At 50.7% G+C, this 18,919-nt stretch overlaps 1 protein-coding gene across 22 annotated transcripts in view; it reads left to right on the top strand.

Moving 5' to 3' along the window:
- CCDC33 (coiled-coil domain containing 33) overlaps positions 1-18,919 on the top strand; it is a 136,873-nt gene that overhangs the window by 18,877 nt on the left and 99,077 nt on the right. Inside the window, exon 3 of one of the 22 annotated variants that reach the window (XM_069559573.1) lies at positions 8,267-8,489. The exons of the other annotated variants lie outside the window; for them this stretch is intronic. Coding sequence (XP_069415674.1) covers positions 8,356-8,489 — 134 coding nt within the window. The 5' untranslated portion in view covers positions 8,267-8,355. The remainder of the gene's footprint in view (positions 1-8,266; positions 8,490-18,919) is intronic. 22 annotated transcript variants of the gene reach the window in all.

Here is an 18,919-nt window from a genome sequence, read left to right as displayed (position 1 = left end):
CGGTGGGGGCGGGTAGCTGGCCCGGCAGGGCAGCCAGGTGCCTCTTTGCTCCCACCCCTACACCTCAGTACCAGGCCTTTAGGGTCAGGGGCGGCTGCCCAACTGTACCTAGGCTTGTGGTGGAAGGGGATGGCCCATAGCCCATTTCACAGGTAGGGAAACCGAGGCTTGGACTGCTACTAACATGGAAAGGGTGAGAACAGGTTAGATCAGGACTGCCAGCCCCCTCCCCAGCTAATGCCCCAGTTCCTCGGTATCGGGGCCCCATGTCACCCTCCCCTCTCCCTTCCTGTGCTCCATCACGTGACAGAAGCTGTGAGCAGGTCAGGTCCTCCTTGCAAATGAGGCAGTTTTATGGGCTTTAGAAAAACACTCCAATTGTTCCCTCAATTACCCTGAGCGGATTGAATATATTAATCTCTCTCTTAACTGGAGTGAGACTCGGCTGCTGCCCCTCCCCCAGCCACCAGCATCCCTTCACCGCACGTGCCAGGGAGTGACTCCCAATCCCTGCTCCCCTGGCCTGGGCACCTGAGCAGGTCAGCCTGGGTCCAGGCAGCATACTTCTGCTGTGCCTAACACACACACACACACGTGTGCACATGTGCACACTCACACATGCACACACTCAGACATACACACGCACGCACACACACTCATACACAGACGCACGAGGCTGCTTTACATTTCTCTCTCAATTTGTATTGATTTTCTCCTTTGCTGCTATTTGGAAGAATCTTTTCCTTGTGTAAAGTTGATCAAGGGGCCGAGGGTGGCGGGAGGGGAATGTGGGCAGCTCCCCCTTCTGCTCCTGTGACAACTGCCTCCAGCTTAAACACACTCTGCCCCAGGCAGCTGAGCTCCGTTAAAAGCTACCTGAGGTTTCCCTTTGTAGCTCGATTTTCTTTTATTTCTGGGGAACAAAGACTCTGTCAAGGCGTTCCCAGAGAGCGCTGTCACCCATGCAGGGAAGGATGTAGACCCGTCACCAATCATCCAGTTGGAGAGGCCAGGCTGGTAGGAGAGGCGGGGCTGGCTCAGGCCGGCCCCAGGGAGGGCAAGGGTGAGGGGCATGGCCAGTCCCCACTCAGGAAGAGAAAGGCTCTTAGCTATTTGTACCACAATGACCTTGCCAACTGCCTTCTGTCCCCTCGTGCTCATGGGTGGCACTGAAAGGTTTTCTGCCCATGCGGGTCTCTGAAGGGCCTCAAAAGTCCCTGAGTAAGACCTAAAAATATGTTATTTGGGGGGGTCTCATATTTAGGTCCTTGCCCAAGCTGGTCTCTTCTCTCCCCTGGCCGATTTCCATGTCTCTGTATATGCCTGTGGAGTCAGTGCCTGAAGCTCACAGAAGTAGGGTATAGGAGAGGTTTGGGGTCCAGCCACCTTGCAGTGAGAGGCAGGCATAGTGGGGTCAGGTGGATCTGGGTTCAGGTCAGTCTCTGGCATTTATGTAGTAGCTGAGTGACCCTGTGCAAGTTGTATAACTTCCCTCAGCCTCCATTTTCACATCTGTAAAATGGGGTAGGACCATTCCTATGCCCTCTATTGCCGGGGAAATTAAATGACCTAGTATATGGTTAGCTTTGCCCTGCAGCCAGGGCTTAATAAATGCTGTCCTAGTCACGAGTTGGGATGTCTGGGCAAAGCAGATAGGTCTGAAATGGCCTCAGTTTCTGCATGTAGGAAAGAGGGTAGCTCCTTTATGCCTAGCTGGTCTCCCTAGGGGAGGGCATTGGGATCTTGTGAACCGCATTGTCTCTGGGACCCAGGTACCAGGTTTCTGGGTGGAGGAGGCTGGATCAGCCTGGGGTGCTGGTCTGCGAAGAAACTCCATTAGCAGATTGCTGTATCCGAGCACACCAGATGGCCCTGCTGCCCAGCCCCCATCGCTGCCTTCCTTCACCCCAGCCAGGGGCTGTCGCTGACTCACACCTCCTAGAAGCTGTGTGTGTGTGTGTGTGTGTGTGTGTGTGAGTGTGTGATATATGTGGGGTGAGGGGGAGATGGAGAGGAAGGGGTTACCTGGCTCTGATGTCCTCCCAGCCAGCCCAGGCCCAGCTGCTGATGGGTTCCAGGGTGGGAGTGAGGGGGACTGTGATTGCCTTCTCATCTCCAGAAATTACCTTCATGGGAAAGGAGGAAGGAGGGGCAGGAGGGCGCAGTTGTCCTGACCTTTTAAGGCCATCTTCCTCTTCTCTCCTTCACTCACACCCTTGGAAAGTGGAGGCTCCCCCAACAAACACTCTGGAACACAGCCACTCTCACAGACATGCAGACGCACAAGGACATGCATGTCGAGTATACACGGACCCACCACATTCCGGACATGCAGAGACCCCCCCACACCCCGACATCACAATAATAGACTCACAACAGCTCACTGGTGGTCGTACCTGGGGCACACCGCCTCCCACACAAACACAGGCCCACACCTCCTTGGGTAACTTCTGGCTTTATCTCGGTAGGAATTCTCCAAGTGCAGCCTCTACCAGATGAGAAAGAGGCTTTGGGGACACAACATGTGTGATGTAAGAGGTGAAATTAAAACCCTGTGTGAAACAATCTTTAATAACTGGTCTTTGATGAAACAGCGGGCCGAGGAGGGCAGGAGAGAAAGAAAGCTGACAGTGCCCAGTTGGCCTGCCCTGGTCCTGGTGAGGGCTTGGCCTGTCAGGAGTCAGCCAAGACACCCCAACCTGGATTCCGAGCTGGCACTGCAGAGTCCCTGGGCGAGGAGCAGCTGAGGCCAGCAGGATGGATGGAGGATGAGTTGAGGACATCCTTTCTCCCATGCTTTCTCCCATCCTTGTCCTTGGATCCAATGGTCCAACCTCCTTTAGCCCACATTGGTCCTCTGTCCATCCAGCCCTCCATCCATCCATCCACTCCCCCAGCAGTAAGCAAGGTAGCTGATCTCTCAGCCCTTAGGGAGCTGCCAGGCTATGTGGGGAGAAGAGACAGGAGAAGTTGGAAGATCATGACCTAAGAAGCACACTCTGAGGGCCCTGGAGCTCGGGGAAGAGGGATGGGCTTGAGTTGGGTGGTCATCACGGACTCAGTCTCTCGTAGGAAAGCCAGTTCTGACTGGGAATCAAAAGACCTTGGTTTAGGATTCCATTTTGAGGTTGCTTAAGAGCTGTATTGTTTTTCTGTCGCTAAGTCGTGTCTGACTCTCTGCAACCCCAGGGACTGCAGGTCTGCCAGGCTTCCGTGTCCTTCACCATCTCCCAGAGCTTGCTCAGACTCATGTCCATTGAGTCAGTGATACCATCCAACCATTTGATCCTCTGTTGCCCCTTCTTTTCCTGCCCTCAATCTTTCTCAGCATCAGGGTCTTTTCCAATGAGTTGACTTTTCACATCAGGTGGCCAAAGTACTGGAGCTTCAGCTTCAGCATCACTTCTTCCAATGAATATTCATGGTTGATTTCCTTTAGGATTGAGTGGTTTGATCTCCTTGCTGTCCAAGGGACTCTCAAGAGTCTTCTCCAGCACCATAGTTTGAAAGCATCAATTCCTTCATCGCTCAGCCTTCTTTATGGTCCAACTCTCATATCTCTACATGACTACTGGAAAAACCATATCTGTAAGTGCTGTATGACTTCAAGAAAATCACTTACTTCCCTGGGCCTCAAGTTCTTCATCTTGAGGGCAGAGCAGTGCCCACTGACAGGGAGGTTGTGAGGCTTAGATGAGGAAGAAGGTGGGAAATTTCTTGGTTCATTATAATCCACCTCACAAATGTCAGGGGGTGGGGCATCTAATCCCTGCCTCAAAGAATGGGTGTGATTCTAGTAGGGATTGAGGAAAGTGGTTTTCAAGTGGAGAGGACAGGGTGAGCAAAGGCGTGGGAGCCGGAACATGGAGGTGTGTGAAGGAACAGCAAGCAGGGAGAAAGGATGGAGTGGAGGGACCACGCTTGTGGGAATAGGGAGTGGCAGGGAATGCCGAAGCAAGGGAGGGTCGGTGCCAACTCCAGGCCTCTGAGCCCTCTGCTGTCACGTTTGCCCAGGCTGCTTGGAGCCAGGCTGGCAAGTGCAAAGGGCTCAAAGTCCATTAGAGCATCGCATGGATCTTGGGAGGTAGGCAGGGTAGCCTTGATAAGGTTCATTTCCTGGAGCAAGAAACTGAGTCGCTAGGAAGCCACTTACCCAAGGCTTCCTACTGACTCAGTAGTAAAGTCAGGCTGGAATCCCAGTCTCCACGATATGTTTTGTTTTTTCTGATACAGTAATCAGTGCAGAGGTGGGAATGAGTTGCTGTGTTCTTTCCCAGGGAGACTCATTCTTCAGTGGGCTTTCTAGACAACGTGACGGGATCATGGGCAAACACTTGGAGGAAGAGATTTCTTCCCTGTCGCCCCATATCCTACCACAACCAGCCAAGACAGATTACTCAGGGTTATGCTGACCCTAACAGCAAGTGCTCATTGTCCCGGATGGTTTGGGAGCCGGACTGGGGAGGAGGCTGGGGCAGTCAGTGACTCAGAGTCCCCAGGCAAACTCCCTAGACCGCTGGAGTTGGCTGAGGACACTTAGAAAAAAGTGTTGCATAAATAGCCCCAGCGCAGAACTAAGCCCTTACCCACCCTATCTGAGGAGTGAGAGTGAGTTACAGCCAAGAAAATGCTGTGGATAAACATCAACTTTGTATTCCCGTATGAATTCAGATCCCTGCTCTGCCTTGTATTACGTGTTTCTGATGAAGTCACTTCACTTCTCTGACTCTCTGTTTTCTCCTCTGCAATATGGGGATGACAATGTCTACTTTGCAGTGTGACTATGAAGATTAAATAATATGTTAGCCTGACTGCAGTCCAGGAGTCCTCCCTGGAGGAGAGGGGATTCCAAATAGATTCCAGTTCCAATACAGGTAAACTGGAATACACCACTGGAAGGATACAGCCTCGGAGGCAGGAGTGGGCCGCACCTCAGCACCCCTACTGTCCCTGTAGGGAGGTGCATCAACTCTCATACAAGAATTATCTGTTAAACCCTGATTCTGCTCTAAGCCTGGCCTCTCAGAGCTCTCAGGGAGGTGAGACCCCCACAGAGACCAGAGCAGTCATGGGGATGGGAGGGGAAGCTGCTGGGCCTACCCTGGGTGTGGAGGGAATGTTCTTTAACCCCTGCACTGCCACTTTCCAGCTATGGGAAGCTGCCCCCTCTTTCTACATCTATAAAATGGGAATAATGATGATAGTTCCTGGACAGAATCATTGAATTGAATAAGTAGTCAATTTAATTGGGAGGCTAGGTTAACATGAATACACTACCATGTGTAAACTAGTTAGTGGGAAGCTGCTGTATAGCGCAGGGAGCTCAGCTCAGTGCTCTGTGATAACCTAGAGGGGTATGGGAGGTGCAAGAGGGAGGGGATATGTGTATACGTCTGTGTATATGTACAGCTGATTCACTTCATTGTACAGCAGAAACTAACACAACATTGTAAAGCAATTATACTGCAATTTTTAAAATTATGGGCAAAAAAATAAACATACTAAATGCTTAGAAACTTAAGTGATGATTATTATACCAAGTGAACAGCAACTTGCCGGATAAGCAGGGGTTGGAAGGCTACATTCTACGCAGGGGGACAGCCTCTGCAAAGGCCCAGAGGCTTGAGAGGGCGTGGGTTCTTTTAGGATCTCAGGGAGGTAAGTAGTGGTGGATGGGGACAGGTAAGGGACCAGGCCTTGGGAGCACAAGTAGGAGGGAGCGAATTGAGTCAGCCCCACCCCGCAACCCAGCAGCAAGCCTGCCCTTGTCACTGTTGGGAGGTGGTGGAGGCTGGGTAGAGCTGAGACCGGGTGGGGCTAGGGGGTGGATATTATTTTAAACTTCCTCTTAAAGCATAATTGCTTTTTGTCAGCGGGTGTTCTGGGAGGCACCTCCCCATGAGATTGCTTTCCAGGCTCCTCTCCTCCAGGAGACAGGCAGGGCTGGGCCAGCTCTGCTCTACTTTAATACACTGCAAATGCGATTTCATGGCCGCAAATGAGATTAGGGCCAGAGTCTCTGCTCTCTGGTAGAGACGGTGGGCAGGCGGTGTGGGCCAGGGGCTGGTGCTGAGCACAGAATGAGGTGGAGGGAACCAAGGGATGCAAGCAGTTGAGGTCTGAATAAGCAGTTTCTTCTAACTAGAGCTCCCTGGACTTGCTTGCTCATTCCAGCTGCAGAGCAGCCCCTGAGGCCCTGTCCTGGGAGTCGGGGTGTTCTGGGCTGTCTCCCCCAAACTCTTCACAAGCGCCGCATTAAGGTAGAGGGCTGTGATGACAAATGCTGGCTCTATAGCCGTATGGCTTGGGTCTAAGCTTGGCTCTTCAGCACTTGCTACTGCCTCTGTTTTTTCATCTGTAAAAGGGGTTTAAAGTTGTACTAACCTCACATGCAGCTGTGAGCACTAAGTGAACATATATAAAATGCATAGACAAGTGCCTGGCACACACACCTTGGGAGGTGTGTGCTAAGTCGCTTCAGTTGTGTTTGACTCTTTGCTACCCCATGGGCTATAGCCCACCAGGCTCCTCTGTCCATGGAATTCTCCAGGCAAGAATGCTGGAGTGGGTTATCATTTCCTCCTCCAGGGATCTTCCCAACCCAGGGATTGATCTTATGTCTCCTGGAGGTGGGTTCTTTACCACTAGTGCCACTGGAAAGCCTGCTTATGAGGTTCACACTCCCAATATTCATGCTCTAGTTGGGGAAAAAGGTCCCTGAGGGCTTGCTCTCTGGAAGAGGGAGGGCTATTTGGGAAGCAGGCATCACTACCCCAGCTGAAGTGGGGGCATCTGGAGAACTGGCAGGGAGGAAGAGGGCACCTATTCTTAACATCTTCCCTCACTCATTTGATGAGCACCCACCTGGCCCTCATCTTTTACCAGGCAACAGCCTGGGCCTTGGGGACAGGGCATCACCAGGCACAGTCTCCGCCCTCAGAGACAGAATAGTCAATAGTGGGTCATGAGCCAGGCCAGGGGGAGGCCCAGGGACTGTGGGTCTGATGCCCCTGGGTGGAGATGTGAGCTATGGGGGGAAGTGTCGGGGAAGATTTGCTGGAAGTTATTGCATTTGTGTCTTGAAGATATATGATGAGTTATTCCAGCTGGTAGATGGAGGACAATCCAGCCAGAGCTTAGGTGAAAGGCAGAAGGCTGGAGAGACCAATGCCCATTCAGGGGACCTCAGGCATGTAACGTGGCTGGAGCGTGGGTGTGAGGCAGGGATTGGCTGTGATGAAGCTGGAGGGGCTGGGGTGAGCAGACCGGGAGACTCGTGAGTCAGCACCTCTCCTGAGAGTAATGGGGAAATGTTTATCAAAGCAGAACAGGGACATGGTCAGATTTCTGGGTGGGAAGAGTAGGGTTGAGGGAACTGGTTGAGCCTACTGCCACCTCTGCCTACTGCTCGGTCCTGAGTGGACCCTTTGGCAGGGTCCCTCTTCCACCCCCTTCTGACAGAAGGGAATGGCAGGAGGCCTTTCCTGTTTACCCCTTTATTCAGTCCTTTGTTAACAAGTTATTGATTTTTCCCAAGAAAAGTGCCCCAAAGCCACATTGCATCTTTAACAAAGTGATTCACAGCGTGATGATGGGACCAGGGCTGCCCCAAACAAGAGCTCTGGTTACCAAATGCTGAGAGGACTTCGATGCAGCGATCAATAAATGTGCCTGCTGAGCTCAGGGACACGGAGTCGGTGTCAGTCAACAAGGAGAACAGCACACCCATAACAATCATTGCGAGTCTCCCATTGCAGAGCTATGGCTGCAGGGGCTCCAGATTGGCACAGACTGGCGTAAACACGAGGGAAGCTTGTTTCTGGGCTGTCTGCCATGCGCCAAGTGTCCATTCTCTCACCTGATCCTCACCGCACCCCTACAAAGTAGATTATCCTTGCTGTTTCACAGATGAGGAAGGGAGGCCCGAGGGAGTCAGAAGTGAAGTGAAGTGTCAGTCATTCAGTTGTGTCCAATTCTATGCAACCCTATGAACTGCACCCCACTAGGCTCCTCCATCCATGGGATTTTCCAGGCAAGAATACTGGATTAGGTAGCCATTCCCTTCTCCAAGGGGTCTTCCTGATCCAGGGATCGAAGCCAGGTCTCCTGCATTGCAGGCAGATTCTTTACCATCTGAGCCACCAGGGAAGCCTGGTAAGGCAGTCAGAGGACTTGCCCAAGTCCTTGCCACGGGGCCTGGAGGAGGCAGGGTTAAAGCCGCACCTGGCAGATTTCAAGCCCATTGATAGAGTTCTTTGCTGCCCAGTGTGGTGGTGCTAGGCCAGTCTGGTCAGGCCTAAAGGATGGAAACTGGATGCAGGACAGGATTGAGATTGTAAAGTACTCCGTGACAAAATGCGGAGGCACATGCGTTATGCCCAGCTGCCATTGACTGAGAAGATCCAGGTCACCTCCACACAGTTGAGCACCAGAGGAAGGTCAGAAGGGGAGGCCCCCAGTGCCTCCAGGATCCACCACCCAGTCAGCAGGTAAGCTACATTGAAGGGGCATAGCTGGAGCTGGGAGCAAGCTTCCATCAGTGATCCCAGGCATAGCCTCTGGACACTGGGACCCTGACAGACAGCCCTGCCACCCATTTGTGCTAGACAGAATGGGCTCCTCTGGGCACCCCAGCTACTGCCCTGGCTGACAGGGGCTTGGCCCACCTTGCCCAGCTAAGCCTCCAGGGTGCTCCACCTCTCTCTCCTTTGACTCTGGTGTCTGCAGATGGCACACTGTCACAGAGCATCTCTTTGGACCCATTCAAAAAGTCGGGTGTTTCCATCTCTGAACTTCACTTGTTTCTTTTTCTAATTTATTTTTTACTGAAGTATAATTGAATTACAATGTTGTGTTAATTACTTCTGTATAACAAAGTTAATCTGTTATCATATATATATATATATATATATACACACACATATATACCCACACATTCTTTTCCATATTCTTTTTTGTTATGGTTTATCACAGGATATTGAATATAATTCCCTGTACTGTACTATATTCTTGCCTGGGAAATCCAGAGGCGCCTAGCAGGCTACAGTCCATGGGGTCACAAAAGAGTTGGACACAACAGCAACTCAGCAACAACTATATAGTAGGACGTTGTTGTCTATCCAATTTATATACGCCAGTTTGCATCTGCAGTCCCACACTCCAGGTCCAACTCTCTCCCACCCCTCTCCCGCTTGGCAGCTACCAGTCTGTTCTCTATGTCCCTGATTCTGCTTCAGAGATGTTACAGGCTCATTTGTGTTGTATATTAGATTCCGCATATAGGTGATATCATATGGAGTTTGTCTTCCTCGTTCTGATTTACTTAGTATGCTCATCTCTAGTTGCATCCATGTTGCTGAAAAAGGCATTATTTCATTCTTTTTATGGCTGAGCAATATTCCATTGTATACATGGACAACATCTTCTTTATCCATTCACCTGTTGATGGACATTTAGGCTGTTTCCTTGTGAATTTGACCTTCTTCATGTTGTCCCAGTTTTAGGAGTGAGGGATGGAGTAAGGAAAAAGCAATATGCTTTGGTGGTTATGAGCACAGGCTTTGGAGCCAGCAGGTCTGCATCCAGATCCCAACTCTGCTGCTCTGAAGTTTCGACAAGTTCCTTAATTTTGCAGAGCATCTGTTTCTTTGTCTTAAAGTGGAGTAGCAGCAATAACCCCTGGGGACTGAGTGTGAGGATGGAATGAGTCAGTGACAAGTGCTGGTCACTGCACCTGGCTCATAATAAGCGCTCCCTCATTAGCAGGGAGTGAAGAGTGTGAAGGTAGCTGAGTGTGAAGATGCAGAGGTGACGAGGATGGCAGTGATACCAGGGTCAGATGGGTGCTCGGGCCCACAGAGAGGGGCTCACACAGCAGGTGCCTCAGTCAGGGGCCTTGTGGGAAAAAGAAGGCATTCAAATTCAGTCATTTGAGGGGAATTGATCAGAGGGGTTGTTTGCAAAGTTGAGGGTGATATTTAGGAAAAATAAAAGGGACAGTGTAGTCCCCTGGGAGCTAGTAAGTCAGAGGACCCCTTACTGCCCCTTAGCCTTAACAAGCAAGAGAGGGAATGATGACCTGGAAGGGCAGCTATAGGAGCGTGCTGCCTGTCAGGCCGCGTGGCCCTGGGGAGGGGAGCAGCCACCTGGAGAACCAGCCAGGAGGATATGCCAAGCTCCTTGATGACCCTCCCATATACCCAGCTCAACCAGAACCCAGTGAAATAGTGACATAGATAGCCTTCTGGGCACAGGGCGGGGTGGAGACGCGGGAGAATGGGAGACACCCGGCACTGTAGGTGACAGGAGAGGAGACTCAGCTGCATCCTCCAGCCACGCTCACCAGCTCTCCAGTGGGGCCTCTCTCAGAAGAAGCCAGCGGCCCAGTCCTTGGGCTGCTTCTTTGGTGTGGGAGGGGCTGAGGGCAGGAATGGGGACAGGCTGGAGGGAACCACAGACCGAGGGGTTCCAGGTGCCCCCAGCAGACCTCTGGCTGCAGTGACTGAAGCCCAACACCTTAACAGGTAGGATGTGAACTGGCCCCAGGCGCCCCAGTGGGAGTTGTAACTGAAGCACAAGGCAGAGCAAGTCTCCCCTACTCACCCTCAAATCTCTCTAGAAACTTCCAGGTTGAGCCTCAGCTGATGTGAGGTCAGAGCAGCTGTGGATTCACCACTGTAATTAGAGGAGGGGGTCCCTCCTGGAGTCTGCCAGCCTTCAGCCAACAAGTGAGCACCTGCTGTACACACCCCTGGGGCTCAGGGGAAGTGGCGTTTGGAGCGCAGAGACCCTCTTAGGGAACTGCCTTGGCTGACAATTGTCAGTAACTCCGGGAGGGGCAGGGACTTGACCTCAGGTTTATTTCCTGTCAGGAGTGAACTCAGCAGCGCAGGTGCAGGCAGGTGTTACCATGAACAGAGGACTGTACAGAGCAGGAGAGAAGGGGGTCAGGAAGGGCTCCTGGACAACGTGTCTTGAGCTGGACCCTGAGGATTTAGGTAGGAGAGGAGGAGAGCTTTCTGGCGAGGGGGTTACCTTGAGAATGGTGGCTGTGGGAATGGGCTTGGAAGCCAGGATCAGAGTGAGTCGGGGAAGAGAGTAGGTGGGGGGCTGGAATATCTGGGGTGGGCTGAAGGCTCCGGTGCTGGGTGAAGATGTGCAGACTGTGCCCTGCAGACATCTTTTTACTTCTCTGGCTTATTTGTTCTGGGGTAGAACCTGCCAAGGCAAAGTTGTTTAGCAAGGAAAAGAGCAAGCATTTTGGGAACACTTAATAGGATCAGCACTAAGAGCTTTGCCTGCACTGTCTCATTCAGTCCTCATAGCTGCCTGATTTCCCCACTGTACAAATAAGAGAGCTGAAGCTCCAAGAGGGTTAGTATTTGAACCATGGTCACACAGTTATCAGTTGCTATTTGCTATGAAATCCACTAAATTTCCCACTTCATTTATCCCCTCCCTGTCCCAGAAGCCCAGTTCAGCTGCCCAGAAGAAATGGAGATAAAATGTTGGGATGGGGGATGGGGAGTAGTGGTGGGGAAAGAATGGGAGAGATGGAGGGGTAGACGCTTCCTGCTGCCCAGCGAGCCCAGCGCCAAGCTAAGGGAGGAAGCAGGACCCCTCCTTCCCCAAGAGCTGGACTCAGATCCGGAGCAGTGGCTGTGGGCTCCTTAATGGCTGTGTTTAACCCCTGGCCCCATTGAAAGAGGCTGCTCCAAGTGTTCTCTGCTAGGGGGAGGGGGTGGGTAGGGTTACCTATTAGCTGTGAGATCAATCATTACCTGCTTCCCCTCACAATGGAATCTCCCTGAGTCATCAAAGCTTGGGGCTCGTCCCCCGGGGCAGGGGAGCAGAAGGTCTTCTGGGCACTTGGGAAGGAGGTTCATGTCCCTTGGCAGGGGGAGGCCAAGTTCCCTTTACTGGGAAAGGGGAATGAGGCAGGTAGAAGAGCTGGGGGTGGGGGAGGTGGAGTAGCTGGGGAAGGGGCTTCATTGTGTTGTAATGTAGGAAAGCCATGTCCAGTCCCCTGGCTGGTGGCCCTCTCCCTGGTGAGGAGTAAGCAGTTCTGGGGGGGCAAGGTTAGTGAAATACAGGAGTGAGTGTCCCAGAGGCCCTTGGTCCAGGGAGCTGGGCAGCCAGTGAGGCAGTGGGAAGGCCCTCTTTCCGGCATTGCTGAGTGTGCAGGGATCACTAGCACTCTGGAGCCAGACCGCCTGGAACCAGCCCTCAATTGCATTATCTTCTTCCCAGGCAGGAAGGTCACCGGGCTGGGAGCTGCAGAGACAGATAATTCAAAGGCTAGAAGGGCAGCCGGGTGAGAGCCCAGGGGTCACCGGGAGGAGCTGCAGGGCAGGGCAGGGGCCACAGCAGGGCAGGCAAAGCAGTTAGGGTGCAGAATTTAAAGAGGTACAGTGTCAGGAACACTCACATAGCCCTGAGAGCCAGTGCCTCTTAAACGTTTGCTCCCTGAGAGCCCTCCTGGAGGGCTCTGGACTGAGCCACGAAGGGCCTCTGGAGTAGCGCTGGTCCCCAGCCCCCACCACAACTTGCTGCCAAAGCTTTGGGCCTGATAGAAGGGGAGACACCCTAGGGAGACTGGGGAACCATCCCCGGAGGCCTTCTCCATGCGTACTAGATCGTGACAGTCAGCCCAGCCTGGGAAGGGAGAAAACTGGGGGTGGAACTCACAGCCTCCGTCCCCAACCATCTGAGTAACCTTGGCTGGTGACCTTTCAGTTCTGATTAAAGGTGAGCTCTCAGCTTTTCTGTTCTAAACGAGGGAGAAGCACATCCTCTCTTCATGGAACACAGCCTTGTTGTGGCGAAGGGGATTGCGTAACTCGATGAAGCTATGAGCCATGCCGTTTAGGGCCACCCAAGACGGACGGGTCATAGCGGAGAGCTCTGACAAAACGTGGTCCACTGGAGGAGGAAATGGCAGAACATCCCATATACTTGCCAGGAGAACCCCATGAGGAGTATGAAAAGGCAAAAAGATATGACACCAGGAGATGAACCCCCAGGTCGGAAGGTATCCCGTATGCTACTGGGGAAGAATGGATGGCAATTACTAATAGCTCCAGAAAGAATGAAGCAGCCAAAGTGGGAAAAACTCTCAGTTCTGGATGTGTCTGGTGATGAAAGTAAAATCCAATGCTGTAAAGAACGATATTGCATAGGAACATGAAATGTTAGTTCTGTGAATCAAGGTGAATTGGACATGGTCAAGCAGGAGATGGCAAGATTGAATGCCAACATCTTAGGAATTGATATCTTAGGAAATGGACACGAATGGGTGAATTTAATTCAGATAACAAGATTGCCAGGAGAAATATCAATAACCTCAGATATGCAGATGACACCACCCTTATAGCAGAAAGTGAAGAAGAACTAAAGAGCCTCTCGATGAAAGTGAAAGAGGAGAGTGAAAAAGTTGGCTTAAAGCTCAACATTCAGAAAACTAAGATCATGGCATCCAGTCCCATCACTTTGTGGCAAATAGATGGGGAAACAGTGGAAACAGTGGCTGACCTTACTTTTCTGGGCTCCAAAATCACTGCAGATGGTGATTATAGCCATGAAATTAAAAGATGCTTACTCCTTGGAAGGAAAGTTATGACCAACCTAGATAGCATATTAAAAAGCAGAGACATTACTTTGTCCACAAAGGTCAGTCAGGTCAAGGCTATGGTTTTTCCAGTGGTCATGTATGGATGTGAGAGTTGGGACTGTAAAGAAAGCTGAGCACCAAAGAATTGATGTTTTTGAACTGTGGTGTTGGAGAAGACTCTTAAGAGTCCCTTGGACTGCAAGGAGATCCAACAAGTCCATCCTAAAGGAGACCAGTACTGGGTGTTCATTGGAAGGACTGATATTGAAGCTGAAACTAATATGTTGGCCACCTGATGCAAAGAGCTGACTCAGTTGAAAAGACCCTGATGCTGCGAAAGATTGAAGGCGGGAGGAGAAGGGGATGACAGGGGATGAGATGGTTGGATGGCATCACCGACTCGATGGACATGGTTTTGGGTGGACTCCAGGAGTTGGTGATGGACAGGGAGGCCTGGCATGCTACGGTTCTTTGGGCTCGCAAAGAGTTGGACACGACTGAGCAACTGAACTGAACTGAACCATTATATCTACTAGTATGGGCAAGAATCCCTTAGAAGAAATGGAGTAGCCCTCATAGTCAACAGAAGAGTCTGAAATGCACTACTTGAGTGCAACCTCAAAAACGACAGAAAGGTCTTGATTCATTTCCAAGGCAAACCATTCAACTTCCAAGTCTGTGCCCCAACCACTAATGCTGAATAAGCTGAAGTTGCCCGATTCCATGAAGACCTATAAGACCTCCTGGAACTAACACACACACACACACACACACACACAAATGTCCTTTTCATCATAGGGGATTGGAATGCAAAAGTAGGAAGTTAAGGGATACTTGGAATAACATGCAAGTTTGGCCTTGGAGTACAAAATTAAGCAGGGCAAAGGCTAACAGAGTTTTGTTAAGAGAACACATTAGTCATAGCAAACACCCTTTTCTAACAACACAAAGAGCTGGCTCTACACATGGACATCACCAGTTGATCATTATGAAATCAGATTGATTATATTCTTTGCAGCCAAAGATGGCAAAGCTCTGTACAGTCAGAAAAAACAAGACTGGGAGCTGACTGTGGCTCAGATCAAGAGCTCATTATTGCAGAATTCAGGTTTAAATTGAAGAAAGTAGAGAAAACCACTAAAGCCACTCAGGTATGACCTAAATCAAATCTTTTGTGATTACACAGTGGAGGTGACGAATAGATTAAGGGATATCTGGTAGACAGAGTGCCTGAAGAACTATGGATGGAGATTCATAACACTGTACAGGAGGAGGTGATCAAAACCATCCCAAAGAAAAAGGAAGGCAAAGTGACTGAGGAGAGCTTACAAATAACTGAGGAGAGAAGAGAAGTGGAAGGCAAGGGAGGAAAGGAAAGATACACCCTCGTGAATGCAGAGTTCTAGAGACTAGCAAGGAGAGATAAGAATGCCTTCTTAAATGAACAATGCAAAGAAATAGAGGAAAACAATAGAATGGTAAAGACTAGAGAGCTCTTCAAGGAAATTGGAGATATCAAGATAATATTTCATGCAAGGATGAGCACAGTAAAGGGCAGAAATTGTAAGGACCTGACAGAAGCAGAAGAGATTAAGAAGAGGTGGTAAGACTACACAGAAGAAATATACAAAAAAGGTCTTAATGACCCAGATAACCATGATAGTGTGGTCACTCACCTTAAGCAGGACATTCTGGAGAGTGAAGTCAAGGTGGCCTTAGGAAGCACTACTATGAACAGAGCCAGAGCTAGTGGAGGTGACAGAATTCCAGCTGAGCAATTTAAAATCCTAAAAGACGATAATGTGAAAATGCTACAGTCAATATATCAGCAAATTTGGAAAACTCAGCCATGGCCACAGGACTAGAAAAGCTCAGTTTTCATTCCAATCTCAAAGAAGGACAATGCCAAATAATGTTCAAACTATTGCACAATTGCCCTCATTTCACATGGTAGCAAGGTGACGCTCCAAATCCTTCAGGCTAAGTAAGCTTCAGCAGTATGTGAACCGAGAACTTCCAAATGTACAAGCTGATTTAGAAAAGGCAGAGGAACCAGAGATCAAATTGCCAACATTAATTGGGTCATGAAGAAAGCAAGGGAGTCCCAGAAAAACATCTACTTCTGTTTCATTGACTATGTGAAAGCTTTTCACTCTGTGGATCACAACAAACTGTGGGAAATTCTTAGAGAACTGCGAATACCTGACCACTTTACCTGTCTCCTGAGAAACCTGTATGCAGGTCAAGAAGCAACAGATACTGGACATGGAACAACTGACGGTTTACGCGCCAAGAACTGATGCTTTCGAACTGTGCTGCTGGAGAAGACTCTTGAGAGTCCCTTGGACTAGAAGGAGATGAACCTAGTCAATCCTAAAGGAAACCAACCCTGAATATCCATTGGAAGGACTGTTGCCAAAGCTGAAACACCAGTACTTTGGCCACCTGATGAGCTGACTCACTGAAAAAAAACTCTAATTCTGGGAAGGGGCTTCCCTTGTAGCTCAGTTGGTAAAGAGTCTGCCTGCGGTGCAGGAGACCCGGGTTCGATCCCTGGGTTGGGCTGATCCCCTGGAGAAGGAAATGGCGACCCACTCCAGTATCCTTGCCTGGAAAAATCTCATGGACAGAGGAGCCTGGTGGGCTGCAGTCCATGGGGTGGCAAAGAGTTAGGCACAACTGAGTGGCTAACACTAATCCTGGGAAAGGCTGAAGGCAAAAGGAGAAGGGGGCAGCAGAGGATGAGATGGTTAGGTAATAACATCACTGATTCAGTGAACATTAATTTGTGCAAACGCCAAGGGATAATAGAGGACAGAGGAGCCTGGCTTACTGCAGTCCTTGGGGTCCCAGAGTCAGACACAACTTAGCAACTGAACAACACCAACATCCTCCCAGCCCACCCCCCTCGCTCTGGAGTAAGGAATGGGAGGTAGGCTAGGAGGCCTCCGTAAAATATGGCTCCTGCCTCTTGATGCCAGAGTGGGCCTGCTTTTGGCCCTCAAACCAAGGAAAATGCGAATAACCCTCTGTACAGTGTCTAAAGCAGCTGGCAGAAGAATGAAGCAGGGCACAGGAGTCTTCCAGACATCGCTCAACTCTGCCCAGTGCCCGTATCTCACCTTTGCTAGCCCAGGATTCCTGGTCATCCTCTGAGGCCAGTTCAGACCTTGCCTCCCCATGGAGCACACCCCACCTCAGGCCAAGGGCCAGTCACTCCTCATTCTGCCATCTCAGGGTGGCAGAACCATGCCTGACATGCGGTAAGTGCTTGATAAAAAGAGTTATTATCTTTATAACCATTTCTTGTGGAGTTCAGAGTTGGGTTAGTCATAACCTTTGGTTCGTACTCTAGAACCACTGTTGACCTGTACATGCCCTCTTTAGTCATTTGTTTTCAAGAATATAATGAACACTCGTGAACTGGCCACCCATTCTAAGAGACAAGGTTACAATAACACATCCACCTATTTCCCATTCTCTCCCCCATCTTCCCACCCACCCTCCAAGAGGAAACCATTCTCCTGAACTTTGTGTTTATTATTATTAAACAAACAAAAGACCATAGGCATCCACAGAGGCAGGATGGCTGCAGATTCACTAACAGAAATAGCTGTTTTCCCAATTGAGTTGCAACTTCCTTGCCGGCAGCGGTGGGGTTTCCTCCTTTCCTGCAGAGCGGTCAGCATGTGGCTGGGTACACAGGCCCATCGGTGAATCTTGGTTGGTGGGCTGTTTGGGGTCCCAAGGGCAGGAAGGATGAGGACTGAATGCTGGAAAGCGGCTCCAGGAATAGGGGGAAGGGCTTCTGATTGCCCTGCCTTGGGGTCTGTGTGACTTCTGCCTGCCTTGTGAGGTCACAGTATTGCCCAGGTGACCCAGCTGGGTGGGAAAACCCACTGCTTTTCCAGGTCTGAGCAGAGAGAGGGCCACTCCTGTCTTTACCTTCTGTGGGTGCCAAGAACCAGTTGCCCAGCTGCTGATCCTGCCCAGCTGGCCATGACCCAGAGTCCCCATGGCGCCTCTGCTTATAGAATGTCTCCCTGTTGAGAAAGCACCAGACCGTGGCCCTCTCCCTTCCCCTGCCCAGGTCCCAGAGCCCATGTCTGGCACCCCTGAGACCACCTTGACGTTCCATAATGTTAGCCAACCGCAAGACTCCAAGGTGCCCAGGCCAGCTGTCTGGGCAGGACTGATCACCCAACGATACCAGGTACTGGTCCCCAAGATTGTTAAACAAGGCCAAACACTCCTGCCCCCAAGAGGATGGTATGGTGAAAGAGAAAGGTATGGGCTGTGCTCCAGCATGAACTCATCTCTTCTAGAGTTCTTTGTTTCGTTTGCTCCTGAATCACAACAGAAGCTTCCTTTCTCTGGACGTTGGTTTTCATAACTGTGAAATGGGGATGGAAGTGACTTTGGTGGCTTTTCCAAGTGAGGTTCCTAGACCCCCTCGAACACGCGGGATCCGAAACAAGGTGCACTTACAGGTGTTATCAACGCAATCTGGTGATTTTTGCCAGAGAGAATCACAGCTTGAAATGAGTCTGTCACCTCCCCTACACACACACACACACACACACACACACACACACACACACACAGTCTAGAAAGGAGTCTCTGCTTTCTTGTTGCTGGGGGTCACAGAGGCTCAGAGAGCCTGCTGCGATGGTTCATCATCATCCTCCAAGATCTTCCGGGAGATTTCCAGGCTGCTGCCCTGGCAGTGCACATGCCCCTCTGCTCCACAGCCTCCCAGCCCTGAAAGCCCTCTCCCTCGGCCCCAAATGCTCCAGTGCCTGGAAAGAGGGGATTTTTTTCTGTTTCAGTCACGGCGCATAGTGACTGACAGAGGAGCTCGACCTTTACCGTGCTCACTGGCAAGCCCACGCCCTTCACTGTGTCACTTAGCAAAGGCATACAGGTACTTGCTAACTCGGGAGCACTCTTTTTGTAGTTACACTCCTAGGTCAAATAAACCAGATGGCTAAGGGTACCCCGACCCCAGTGAGGTTTCTACTTTATTACCCTTGACTTTGGTGTCTCTGGTTCCTGCTGTTCTCTACCCCCAGCTGGTTCCTCCTTTTGGCTCCACCCTCCCCCTTTAAGCCTCCTTCTGGAATGTCACCACCACTTGGGGCCAGGAACCCAACTGGACTGACCTGGGGGGCCCTGAACTGCCAGCTGGTTCTGGAAGCTCATTCCCACCTGCCCCCGCAACTGGATTTGGGGATCTCGGGAACCCTGAGGAGGAGCCAGATGTGTGTTATTTGGTTCACAGCTTTGGGAAACATTTTTGATAGTTGGCTA

Source organism: Ovis canadensis, chromosome 18 (assembly GCF_042477335.2).
Source record: "Ovis canadensis isolate MfBH-ARS-UI-01 breed Bighorn chromosome 18, ARS-UI_OviCan_v2, whole genome shotgun sequence".
NCBI classification, from domain to species: Eukaryota; Metazoa; Chordata; class Mammalia; order Artiodactyla; family Bovidae; genus Ovis; species Ovis canadensis.
The sequence above is the reverse complement of the archived record's forward strand: the minus strand, read 5'-3'. Positions and strand labels throughout refer to the sequence as shown.